A 14,073-nucleotide genomic window follows, 5' to 3' on the forward strand; every position below is an offset into this window, starting at 1 on the left:
TATTTGTTTATGAAATATAATTAATATCTTTTTGATATTTCCGGTGTTAATTCGTCACCGTGATTATATATAGATACATCTCGTGATAACGGATAACGACAAAACACGCCGCGAAGCAAATGTTAAAGGTAGCGATGGGAACATCATGTTAATTTGTATCATGTACAAATTGGATACGAAAAATTGAAAGATGAAATGATAGAGAAAACATCGCGTAAAGTTAACACACAGATGAGCAAGTTGCAGCAAGATGCAATAAACTGTCTTGTATATGTGATATTCAGCAAGTTAACATTGTACACGGTACCTCTCTTGGATATGGTATGAAAGATAAAGACTAGGATATAAACGTTTCTTTTCTTAATATTAATGTTTAACATTAATATTAACGTGATATAAAAAAACATACTCTATGTATACAGCAATTAAAATATATTTGCTCCCATTGTATAAATAACACTGTGAAGTTTTTAATATTTTTTTAATTATCCTGTATTACTTCGTATAATAATGTTTTTTTGTCGAACGCGAAAGTTTGTAAAGCCTGTGTTGGAATACGCATTAGAGATGTAGATCATCAGTTGGGGGAAGGGGAGATTGCGTTTTTACTAATCAAAATATTACTTCATGAAATCCCAAACTCCAAATTGCAATCTCAATATCCATTGCATATTTTCATACAGACTTAAGTAATTTCATGTAGGCTTTAAGTTGTCAAGAAATAAGTTACATTCGTGTTTTAACAGAATTATATAAAGCGTCCGCACAATTGTCCGCAGGGTGTATGCAACGGTTGCCAGACGATGTGATCAATAATCTTTCGCACATGTCTTCAACAATTAAATAATTAAAGTACACGTATTCTGGAAATCGCTTTATGTATAAAAGTCGCCACCTCTTTGCTGCTCTCGCCGAAAAGTCCGAACGCTTTATATAATTCTAATTTAAACACGAATGTAATATAAAATTCTGTTTCGTTTCTATAGATGTATTCCAACACAGACTTTACAGGCTTTCGCATTCGCAAAAAAAAAAACATACAAAGTAACATTTTGATTGATTAGTAAAAAGACAAATGTAATACAAGATAATTAAAAAATTGTCAGTAAAAACACAAAAACGTTGACAAAAGTACAGTATATCTAAACCGCATTAGAAGAATAATTATTTGATGATGCTTTCTGCTTCTCGAGGTACATCAAATAAGCCGAAACAGGTTCTCGTTTATTTCTGTCGAGCATTCGCTGCCTAAACGAGGCCACTGCGGCTGATTCTTTCGGCGGCTGCTTCTTTAGCTTTTGTAAGTTTATCACGGTGAACTGCGTGGTGCTACCAGAGGAGCTTAATTGGACACCGATGTGGCTTGCTTTCTTCGCCTTCGACTTGGAATTCTGTGGCTGCGGCGACGTGATCGGACTCTCGTGTAGCAAACGTCGTCGCCTCTTTGTTGCTCTCGTCGGAACGTCCGAAAGATTCTTGATCACGTCATCTGGCAATCGTTGCATACAACCTGCGAACAATGGTGCGAACGCTTTATTATATAATTCTGTTCAAACACGAATGTAACGTTATTTCTTGACAACTTAAAGCCTACATGAATGTCTGTATGAAAATATGCATTGGATTGGATTGAGATTGTAATTTCGAGTTTGCGATTTCACGAAGCAATATTTTGATTAGCAACCTGTCGACGATGGTGCGAACGCTCCTCTCTCCTCGGCAGCTTCCTTCTTCCGCTTCCTGCTGATTTTCGCATCCCGTTGTTCCTGCTTTTGAAGCTGCAAGGCTCGCTCCTTTTCCTTAATCTCCAGCATCTTCTTTTCCTTAATCTCCAGCATCTTCTTTTCCTTCAATTCTTGGTTAGCCTTAATACGCATCTCCGTAGCGCGGATAGCTTCCTGCATTTTGCAACGTGCTTTGGCGAACGCGTTTATCGAATCAATCGTGTTCGATTCATCGGCTTGCGCTTGTGGTTTATCCGAGTCCGAATTTTTGGATTTTGTTTTAGAAATTTTAGTTTCCAACAGTGAAACCTCCTGTTCGTTCTTCTGTATCTTCTTCTTTTTCCTCTTCTTTGTTGATAATTTTTCCGGCGAAGTTTCTTCGTTCTGCGCCACCTCTTGCTCTTGCTGCTGTTCTTCTAATTCTGTTTCGTTTTTCTTATTTTGATATGTGTCGGCTTCCTTTATGTTTTCGCGTTGTTCACTTACATTGACTAGTTTCTTCTTCTTTTTCTTTTCTTTCTTTGTCTCGTTGATCTCAGATGTACCTTTGCAACTGTCATCTTTTACAGTTAGCGATTCACTAAATTTGACACGTTTTTGGTTTCGAGAAGCTTCTAATTCCATAATGTCTTCAGACAAAACCTTATCAGTGATATTCTCGTTCAATGTTTCTTCTGCTTGTTTCTTGTGCTTTCTCTCTCTCTTCCGTTTTCGCGTAGTATTATCGCTAAACGAATCCACGTTAGAAACATTCTCCTTACTTTTTTCCTTTATTTTCGTTTTTGCTACAGCCTTCTCTTCCGTAGTTGGCAATTCGTCCTTCGATTCCTTCGACTGATCGACTTCCACATGTAATTTTGATACTGGTGCGCTTTTATTTAACTTTTCCTTTCCTAGATGTCTTATTCTAGGCGTCTCGGTATGGGTGACACTCATAGATTTGTGTAATTCAGCTGTTTTGGAAACTGTTGGTTTCGAAAGATTTGCTTTTTCTATTATTTCTCTTAAGTCAGATGGAAGACTGGTATTTAATGGTCTTTCTACGAAACGCTTATCTTGATGGAAAGTGTCCGTTAAACTGGTATTCTTTTTTGTAGTAGAGTCCTTCGACTTGCTTTTCTTAGATGAAGTATTAGTTTGACTTTTATCTAATTCAACTTTACTTTCCCGAGTCTTTTCCACTGTTTTAGGTGTCTCAATATTAAACTCAAGTTTATGTTTCGAAGAATTAAGCTTTGGTGTACTGCAGTCCATTGGTGAATGCAATTTCGATAATTTTCTTGAAAACCGACTCTTCGCAGACTCGTCCAGCTTTAGCGAATCCTGTTCCGTTTCAACCTTCGTTTCAGAACATCGTAAAAGTGACTTTCTTTTTATTTTAATCGACGATGGTGACTCCGATGAAATCAATGAGATGGTTTCTTCACGCTTCGCCACGTGGGTTTTCTTGCTCTTATCAAATACGGATACGTTCGGATCAGACGTATCCAACAGAATGGTTTCTTCATTTTTCATCGCACAAGATTTCTTCGGGTCGGTGATTTGTTCCTTTTTCGTTTCATTAATGCGAGAAGAAATAATTTCAACGGAGTCATTCTTTTTATTTTCGCCGATTTTCTCTGGCAATTCATTGTTGTCATCGCTACTCTCATCGCTACTATCACAGGAATCTATTTTCACTTCAGACTGTTCCGCATCCTCATTTTCGATCATTACATGTTCGTTTACCTTTGCTCTCGTCTTTTTTTGCTCTTTGTTTTTAGTATCTATTTTCTTCTCCTCTTCTCCACTTTCACCTTCCTCTTCGCTTTGGTTATCTTCATCATTCATTTCTTTTTGTTCTTCTAAATTCTTGTCTTGTTCCTCATCACTATCTCCTTCTTCCTTTTCCTCATTTTTCTCATTCTCCACTTGGTCATCATCGACTATAAAATCTGCAAGATCTGAACCGTTGTCGTTGGGATCCGAATATTCCGATTCTGAAGCTCTGCATTCATCGTGTGGTACATCATCATCATCGAATTTCTGTTCCGTCCCATCGAGATTGTATTCTTTTCTAACATCGGAATTCACACTGCTGTCCTTATCGGTGTCATTATCATTGTCTTCATCGTTATCCGCTTCTGCGAATAGGAAACTAGACACAATGTTAGAATTCGACGTGTCATTAAGCTTTTCACTACCATCCGAATCATTGGCAATTGAGCCCGCGTGTGCGACCGTGGAACAATTCTCAAATCCTAAATCCATAGCTGGTATAATGGTCTCGCTGTCGCTGCTTTCGTCATCAAATACATTTTCCAATAAGTTGGCGAAAGCTTTTAACTCCTTCTCTGTCGAACGATTTAAGCATGCTTGTTCCTCTATTTTACTGTCATCTCTATTTGACAAACTCTTCTTTTTTTTCTTCTTCTCAGATCTCTCCTCCGTTGTATCTTGGTTACGTGATTTGCTCAGGGAACGTCCCTCCTGCGATATTTCCATTCCATTCCTGTCCGATTTCTCCTGCGATACGTCTATTTCCTTTTCTATTGACTGCGAACACTCTTGACTGGTTTCGTCAGCGCTATTATTTTTCTTTGTTGTTTTCTCCTCCTGTTCGTCAGCCTCTTCTGAGATTAGATTGATATCAATATCGCTCTCGGGATCACTATCGACAATTAAGATTTCATCTTCTCGAGTCTTCTCTGAAACATGCGAGTTGTTCTTTGTTTCCAAATCATCAGACGATTCATGTATGTTATTCTGTTTTATATCTCGCTTTATCGATTCTTTCTCAGTTGCTAGTCGCTCAGCGATGTTTGTAAAATCAGAAGATTCATTATTCTGAATCACTGCTTTATTCGTATTGGAGACACTGGATGTGGACTGGACCATTTGCGCAACATTGGACGATTCTAATTCTTTCACGAATTCGGACACGTTTTTCTGTTCCTGTTCTCTATCAACATCTACTGTTTCATCATTTTGAGCTGACTCCTTTGCGACAGACCGGTCGTTGGATTTTTCGTTAACCGATGGTGAAGCTTGCAGATCAACAGATGATTTCGCCGAACGATCAAGAGTGATTACATCTTCAGCTGCATCACGGAGACACGAATTTCGTCCTATCAATGCTAATTTCACATCATTGTTGCCATCATCTGTAAGAAGAATCATAAATTAGAAATTATTGAAAAGAATCTATTAGAAACTAAAAGAAGACTTCAGTCAAAATCAAGTTTCCTTACTTTCTGAAGCAGTCAAAGTATCTTTACTTTCTGAAGCAGTCAAATTATCCATGGAGACTTCACTGGGAATTGCTGTAATTATTGTGCTTTATTAGGTGCTATATAGTGTATTATCAGATGATGGATTTTTTTATAGAAGTGCCTTGTTTCTTATTTATATGAAGGTGCAATATATAAACATACAGATTATAACAGTAAATCAAATTGCATTCTCATCTTGTACAAATAAAAGACTTTTTTAAAAAAAATTCATTAAGTATTTTAGACAAAGTAAATGAAATTTATATTCTATGTAAAAAAAGTGCAAATAAATGTTACTTTAGAATTGTACAGGGTTTAAAATGTTTAAAAAGAAAAAAATTTTTAATTTTACTTACCCAAACTGTTCTTATCATGCACTGTTTTATCCACACTAGCATTGTGTATTTCACTTTTGTTGTCCGAGTGGTCAAATTTCTTTTCTTGACAAAGACTATCATCTCCTTCATTATTGTCTTTATTTATACTTCTACGTTTTTTACTAATCTTCTGACTTGTTTGGGATTGTGAGGCTATGTCTGGTAAATAGTTTGAATCTCCTGTAAGTTTAATATAATTTATTATAAATAAAGTTATTTATCAATTATAAAATTATTAATCATTACCACATATATACTTTAAGTATCATGAATATAAAAGTAAAATGTGATAAATAATAAATATATATATATAAGCTTAATTAATTAAAATATATATCTAATTTACTAAGTAACAAAACTTAGAGATATAATAGAAACATTTTTGAAAAACAAAAAACGTAATCAAGAGATTAAAAATTTTTAGATTTACTTACCAAGATTTTCCTTATTTTCCATTGTTACATTCATATTACTATTACTCTTATTGAATAATTCACTCTTCTCCGGTAGATCAAATGCTTCATCTGATGATAATATTACAGATGATGATGATGATGTTGCTTTATCTGAGTATGTATACATAAAATATATTTTCTTCTTTTCCAAAAAATTTAGCATACATTATATTTTTTTTACTTCTACGATTATTTCTTTTGCTTACCATAATCATCTTTCTTTATTTTATATTTACTCATACCTTTTCGTGTCTCAGTAGCACTTTGACTTTCTGGGGAAAATGACAGTTTATCCAACGAAGAATCCAAATTTCCTGTATACCAAAGATAAATTTATATTACAACTTCTAAATTATTATAAATCGATAAAAAATATAGTAAAAATTCTAAAATATAATAAATTCTAAAATGCCAGAAAAGAATATTTAATACCAATATATTTACACTTTATTTCTTCGAAGTGTATATAATTTGAACATAAGAATTTCTAAGTTTATATATAACTTGAACATAAGAATTTAAAAGAATCTAATTTATTTTAATTTTTGACACAATATGTGAAATTTTTATTCTATTTTCTAAAGAGCAATGATTGCAATGCATATGAATGTAATCTTGGTATTTGCAAAACAATTTTTAATTTTACTTACTAATAGAATTCCTTTTTTTAGATGCACCGCTATTGGTACTATTATTGTGCACTTCACTATTGTTTTCTGCCAGTTTAGGTGCTTTATCTGAAAGATAAAAAAATATAAATTATATACACTGCTCCTCTCTTTCTTTGATTTTTACTTTCCTTCATCAAATCTTTTATTAGTTACATTTTTATACTTTCGTATATAGAATTTTCCATTATTTTTGCTTATGCAACTGCATATGCGTTTTACTTACTGTGGCGACTCGGCGCCTGACACCCGGCGGCCAGTCTGCCACCATTAGAAGTGAGATCACAAACAAGATAACGAGTCATAACAACGATAGAGGACGAATCCGCGGAACAATTACTCGGAATAAGTTCTCCCGGCAGAATATATAAAGGCCGCGGCAACGAAGATTCCTCTATTATGTTGTTATAACTTAGGAACATGTAGACATGTTATAATAAAATTATAATTACCTGAATTTGTAGGTTCTTCTATTTCGGGTATTGTAAGATCTAATCGCACGTAAGGTATAAGATACTCTTCAACTTCTTCTTTGACCGGAGAGTTTGCTGGCAAAACAGATGCCCGTCTGCGTACTTTAACCGGCGTATTCGGTTGACTCTTAGTTTGGTCAGTCAAGGATTCCGGTTCGACAGAACTAGATCTCGTTCTACGTGTGCTTCGGACCGCTGGCGATGGTGATTTCGTCTCAGAGCCAGCTCGTACAAAACACTTACTAATTATTGCACAAAAAATTGTTACATTATTAAATATAATTCTAACGGAGAGAGAGAGAGAGAAAATATGAATTATTTAATTATATAATTAATGTATAAGGTTAAATAACTAATATATATATTAATTAAAATATGCAATAACTAGATATATGTATGTATATGTATATATATATATATATATGCCTTGCTCGCAAAGTCATCTTGGTTGGTGTTGTGTTGGAAGATGTAGCAGCTGTACTCCTGGTGATTCTCTTGGTAGGTGTCCCGATATCCATGGTCTTACTGGCATACGAAGACATAGAAACCCTTCTGCTACGTTGTTCCTTTAGCACATCCAATGAAACAGAATCCAGAGTCGTGGCACGTTTTCTAGTTACTCTGACTGGTTGATTGTTGACACTACTAGTATCACTGCCAGGAGAGACTGAAGGCGTGTTCTGTTTTATCCTGCTGCTACGGCGTAAGCTAGGAGAGTTTACTGTTTGTGTAGCAAGCGATCGAATATGATCTATAACAAAAATGTACATAGATTAATGAAAAATTGAGCTATTCAAAATACTAGAGAAATACAAGCTTTCAAAGTAACACATGTGAGAGATAAAGGTAACACTACTTTCTAACAATTCTAAATGCATAATACTTTTACATATACTCATACATTTAAACTATATCCAGTTAACGATAACGATACCGCGGAAACTGATACGCCATACGGAGGATCGTTGAAGAAGAGAACAGAAATAAGATTCATCGTTTCATGAATTGAATCAAGATCGTTTTATGAACTCTTTACACCCCGTCGTGATCAGTGATGATGATCGCTGACGGACGCGAGAAACGCTTTTTAATGCCGAGCCATGGCGATGGTCGGACGCGCGTATCGCGCGCAAGCGATAAAAGAAACTGATACGAACCTACTTTCAACTCGGAATCGTCGTCCGAGTCTCGCGTGGAGCGCGGCATCCTCGCAAACTCGATTGGCAGCGTAACAATTGGGTATCAGCGACGAGGAGGAATATAGATACGGATAAAATGCGGAAGAAAGGTTATCGTGGCCACGTGTTCCGCAAATTCGAATTTCGACACTATGGCCCGAGCAGTAACGGGCAACGCCGATTTGCCTCGGCGAATGTTGCTATGGGCTATGGCCTATGATCCGAAGAGAGAGCAATGCCGAGCAGTGTCACCGTGTCAGCTCGGCGACGCCATCTGAAGAATCTCCTCTACTCGTCAAGAGCTATATCATCTTACGGTAATTCAGTGCAGGGTAGTTGCGCGTGTTTCGGGACAAAATTAAAATTGCCATCGTCGCGACGATGTATTATATTATATGTAAAAAAATAACTTATCTTCAATAATTTAGTACTTCGTTTTTTATGATTGTTAATATTGAAATAGGAAAATAGAGTTAATATTAAAATCCCATTCGTCCTATAAGAATATGTATGTAGATGTAAGAATATACATGTAACAGTATCTTGAAAACTACATTTTATATGTTTTAACATGGAAATGTAACGTATTTAGTAGACGATTCAGCATTGTTAACAGTAATTATAAATATTTTATGTATATCAAAGATGTAAATAAAAAACGAAAAATATGAGTAACGTAATTGTTCAATAAAACACTTAATAAATGATTAGTAATATGTTCAAATATTTTTAATAACGTGATATAAAGATGTGATTATGATAATGATGATGATGATGATAATAATAGTAATATTATGTTCCTATATTTTACGAATAATGATATTGTTATACTTTAACTAAGTATCCTTATAAGGATACTTAGGATATCTTAAGCTCTAGCTATAACTTAAAATTCATCTGAAAGAAATTTCTTCTCGAGCCCGGCTAGCTCAGTCGGTAGAGCATGAGACTCTTAATCTCAGGGTCGTGGGTTCGAGCCCCACGTTGGGCGACTTTTTTTTTACTAAAATTATCATGTTAGGATGTAATATTATCCTTAAATTATTCATAAATATTTTATTTCTAATTTCTAATTTTTCTTTAGCATTTCAGACTGGTTGAGACAACATAAATAATATGTAAATGTGAATCTAAGAAAAAAAAGAAATTTGTTTGTAGTTATAAAACACATTGTTTAAAAATATCGAATATTATTTAAAATTGCTGAATAGATCTGAAGTAAGAGTTTCATGATATAACGAAGCAAATTACATTCAATTCTTTTTAATTAATCTTTAATTATACAGAAAGAATAGTCAAAGCAAGAACAATCTTTCAGGATAAGTTGTCCTCGCTGCGGTAAATCATTATCACTATAGCCCAGATAGCACATTAAATTCTATGAATATTCTATTTACTGTCAAATATGCTTATATGAGAATATTCCTTCAGAATTATGTATGAATATGTCTAGAATATTTTTGTTTGCAAGGAACATTCTATAAATGTATGTAGTACATTTAAAAGTATTTAATAAGAATATGCTAAGAATGTTTCAAAAACGTTAAAAGAATATACAACTTTTAGTCAGATGGCGTTAGAAAATAGAATGGTTAGGAACTAGTGAATTGTTCACATCATCAAAGCACGACGTAGTACTTAGTACGAATAATTCCTTCAATATTAGTGACTCGAAAAAGAATCATTATTGTGTTTCGGTTTTTACAAACGCTCCCACGTAAAGTAGTGAAGTCCTCGACGATATTCCATCGCATATTGATTTTCAACACTGCCGATTTAACAATCGGGCTCGAATACGACACAAGTCTATCGCGTTTGTCAGTATTCGCGATCGCCGTTTTTTAAGGATTTAAGATTTTTGAGGATTAAGGATATAATCCAGTTCAAGAAGAACTCGTATACTGTTCGCATTTCAATGTGTCCTTAATTGTATGAAGTGGAAAGAAGCAGTACTGGCAAAGAAACGAGAAGAAGAGAATACCGTGAGAGAGTTAGAATTATTTTACGGTAAGAATTATTATGGAAACTTCTTTTTACTGTAATTACAAGCGTATTTGTTTTAATTTGGACTTTTTATTTTATCTAGCTGTTGAGAAAAAGAAGTAAAAAAAATAGTAATAATAATAAACCAGCAAAATAATAATAATAATAAAAATTAAGTTTATTATAATTTACTTGTGAAATGTACCCTAATATATTAATTATAATAAAATATTTAAAATTTATATTGTTTCTAATTTTATTTTAAATAAACGAAAATTTACATTAATTAAAACATTTTAAATATTCCAAATACCTACAATTATGTTTCGCAGTGTAACAAAATCAAAATATCTGTTAACATATAAATATAGAAAACTGCATTTTCATAATAAATGTTTAAATAGATTATGATTTTAATAAGTATTATTATTCTATCCTTTGTCTATCAAAATATGTATTTGCATAAATATCTACAGCTTAAAAAGCAATTATACACAGAATATTTATGCATAGTAGACACGTGAAAAATAATTGGTGTATCTCAAATATTTAAAATATTTTAAGTAATGTAAATTTTCATGTATAAATAACCTATATAAAATATCCTGTGAATATTCCCAAACTCTGTTTTGTATATTACAAGAATATTTCAAAGAATATTCTGTGGCTCTATTCAGCATATTATAAGTAGTCCCATTTTATTATTCAGCATATTATAAGTAGTCCCATTTTATTATTCTCTGCGCATTTATATAATGTGCTTTTCATCTTATCAGTACATTCTCAGAATATTCTAATATTCTCAATAAATATTTATAGAATCTTCACAGAATAGGTTTGTGTTATCTGGGAGGTCATTCATTGTGCCTGCATGAGGTGAAAGGCCGACCCTGATCGAGCAAGGAATTTATTTCTTTTCCTACTTATTTATCAACGTTTTTGCCAAAGTTATTCCACCGCGAAGGACTCACACGTTCATGAGAAAAAGAGACATGTAGGTTGATTATTTGGCCGGTATACAATGATACAATTACATTATTCATAATTCGATTGCCAGAGCTTCATTTATATCAACGAAACGTGGAAGCATCATGAGAAGATGTATCTGCGAGTGTTTTTCGTATCAACAGTTTTTACTCCATGTGATCATAAAACATCGATAAGTTCAACCTGTATTAAAATAAAAGTAACAGATTTTTTAATTATTTTCAATCAACGAAATTTCCTTGCAACACATATCGTTCAATTCATTTAAATTATTTTACGATAAATTTAAGAAAGTATGCAATTATCGTATATTTTTTAACAACACCATGCAATAACGTGTAGTTTATTTTTTAATCTAGTAAAGCTATTCTATCAGTTTAATTCTATTGTTGTATTAAAGTACGAGAAGTATCTTAAGGACAAGTCATATCTCGCAAGTTGATACCCTTTGATACACTTGATCAAGGCACAGACTAATTAAATGTCTGTTGCATTCAATCAAGACGTCAAACCGCGTATAGATTGATTTTAATTATGCGCGAAGGATTCTCTCGCATCATTAAGGGCAGTCTCGAATCACTTAACATGCCCTGCGGACCTGTGTGTAATAATGAGCCCTATATGATAACATGTATATTACGTACGTTCTTGACTTCGATGTCTACATATTTATTCTCTAATGAATTTAAAGTCGATTTTTTCCTTAACAAAAATATTTCCAAGTTCTGTTAGTCTCGCAATTAAAGTTATTACATTTATTTAATTTTTATATCAATTATTTTCGCAAATAAACTCCACGATTTTATTTTAGAACAAAGTCTATCAGAGATTAAAACTGACGGAACACTTTGTTTGCTTCAATATAATTATAATTAATTACAATACATAAATGTATTGAATGAAGGAAATTCATTATAGCACAAAGAGTAACGTAATAACTTATCATTGCTAGCATATTGACTATATTCAACATTGTATTGCACTTTGCTCGAGTATCTCTTTCGTAAGAAAAATACACAATTCTGTTTCCTTTGCGATAAATCGATGAGGAACCGTGTCAACGCAAAAATATATCCTGTCGCACGCCATTTATCGTTGCAATTCCAAGTTCGCGTAATCTTCCGGGATTTACACTTTGATAAGTCGCAAATCGATGCGTGCGCGTTTCGTTATACCGTAACGATTCGTCAGGATGAGAGTCGGTGCGAAATGTGAGCCGGGCAGGTCGCGAAAGGGATCGTGTCACGTACAAGCAACTTTGTTGATGTAACACGAATCAATGCATACGAATCAATGCGTAAGAGAAATAAGCGATAATCCGCGATGACGAGACGCCGTCTCACCCGTCTGGCGTCCGACCAAACCGAGCGTTCGCTACTGCTGATTGCTCTTAGCGAACGTTAATCGCTGGATATTTTCGCGGATACTCTCTTTCTTTCTGATTTGCATACAGCATCGCACGTTTAATTGCTCAATTTTACTTTACAGTATGTCTACACACAGGATTACGTTAGAAAGAATGAAGCGCTTTTCACTTTGCGTGTAGCTAATTGTTTTCCAATGATTTCTATTTATATAGGAATATTGATGTATGAAGATATTATTATTTATATATGAAGATAGTAATAATGATCAACTGCGATTTTCCATTTTCCTATTTCTCGCGAGCATTGTAAGATGTTGTCTTGTAGATTTATTGAATGATTTTTATAAGAGATATTGTTAAATTAATTGGCTCAGTCTTCTAGAATTGTTAATTCTAGAATTAGGTATTGCTCTTTGACAGAAAATTCTATAAATTCTTACGTTTCTCCTCATATGATGACCTACTTTCGTGACTTATATTTTCGGCGTACTATCGACCCTACGCAACGTGGACCATATCTAAAGCTGGGTAAGTCAGCTTGACCCAATTTTGTAGGGTTACACGCCTGCGTGTTGTCGAATCGATATTATCCTTGTCGACCAACGATGACAAATGCAATCAATATATTTTTTGCAAAATTTTTAACAAAACCAGAAATGAAGAGCATGTGAGACAATAACAAAGAGAAGTCAAAATTTATTTAAAAAAAATATATATAAACGATTAATTACATTTCTTTTCAGAACTCAATTCTTATATTCTTAGGATTAATATAGAAAAGTAAATGCAAGACTCATTACACACACACGCACACACATATGTACGTAAGCACACATGCTATGCGATGAATCATAACACGCGGGATTTTGAGGCAGATGATACGCATCTCTCTATCAGCTTCTTCATAGGAAGCTACGCGTCCCCTGACCTCTTCCCATTGCTTCTCGGATTGGATTCTTCCTTATCGTATCGCAGCGGATATGCCGCCCTGAGTACCATACGAATTCTTAAGAAGCCATAGCCTCATCAGTAGAATAATATTTGCCTTATAGCAAATGTCATAATTGAATTATGTGATACGCGATACTCGATGATATCAATTTTATTAAAATCAGCTGATAATCATAGTGCCTCGTTGACAGATCTTTATCGTTAATTACTATAAATTATAAAATGAAGCTTCGCTTTATTTCAATACTTATCATATCCAAATAAATAATATTGGTTGCAATAAAATCTTGACAAAAATTACCAAGGTCGAGTATGCGTACCATTTCACACACGCGATATTCACTCGACGCATTGTCGTACATAGATATGTCATCCGTAACGGATGAACATATCTAGTTTGTGCAATATCGCGTCATTCGTCGATAAGGTGTTCAAATGCATCATAACACACAGTAAAAAATAAAATGTTAATTTTAACATTTTTTGCATGTCCCAGAAAGTCCACTCTAAATTTTAAGTTAAAGTAACTCATTCGTCATATGTTACTTCTTGACAAACTAGAAATGTTAAGTAATTAACACAATATTTTACATTTATTTTTGTTATTGTAACTTTAAGTGTGATGTAAAAATAACATACAAAGTAATTGAAAACTACATG

General features: G+C 33.8%; 1 protein-coding gene and 1 non-coding gene across 4 annotated transcripts; one reads left to right on the plus strand and one right to left on the minus strand.

Moving 5' to 3' along the window:
* Nucleotides 1-511: 511 nt before the first annotated feature.
* On the minus strand, nucleotides 512-8,377 carry LOC105279565 (uncharacterized protein DDB_G0283697). Of its 3 annotated transcripts, none has more exons than XM_026972211.1 (10): nucleotides 8,106-8,377; nucleotides 7,375-7,699; nucleotides 6,928-7,190; nucleotides 6,458-6,544; nucleotides 6,050-6,121; nucleotides 5,787-5,918; nucleotides 5,332-5,532; nucleotides 4,982-5,026; nucleotides 1,685-4,867; nucleotides 512-1,510 (listed from the first exon to the last, which is right to left on the minus strand). In XM_026972211.1, exons 1-10 carry the CDS (start codon nucleotides 8,152-8,154, stop codon nucleotides 1,143-1,145), a joined length of 4,725 nt encoding a protein of 1,574 aa, XP_026828012.1. In that variant the 5' UTR covers nucleotides 8,155-8,377; the 3' UTR covers nucleotides 512-1,142. The 3 variants fall into 3 exon arrangements, with proteins under 3 accessions (XP_026828012.1, XP_026828011.1, XP_026828013.1); XM_026972210.1 differs by having other exon boundaries at nucleotides 4,955-5,026; nucleotides 8,106-8,376; XM_026972212.1 differs by lacking the exons at nucleotides 6,928-7,190; nucleotides 7,375-7,699; nucleotides 8,106-8,377 and adding an exon at nucleotides 6,702-6,921 and having other exon boundaries at nucleotides 4,955-5,026.
* Nucleotides 8,378-9,044: 667 nt separating this feature from the next.
* Nucleotides 9,045-9,117, plus strand: Trnak-cuu. Its single transcript has one exon. It is a non-coding gene; the product is annotated as a tRNA-Lys (tRNA).
* The last annotated feature ends 4,956 nt before the right edge of the window (nucleotides 9,118-14,073 follow it).

The sequence above is a fragment of the Ooceraea biroi genome, chromosome 9, assembly GCF_003672135.1.
Source record: "Ooceraea biroi isolate clonal line C1 chromosome 9, Obir_v5.4, whole genome shotgun sequence".
Taxonomy (NCBI): Eukaryota; Metazoa; Arthropoda; class Insecta; order Hymenoptera; family Formicidae; genus Ooceraea; species Ooceraea biroi.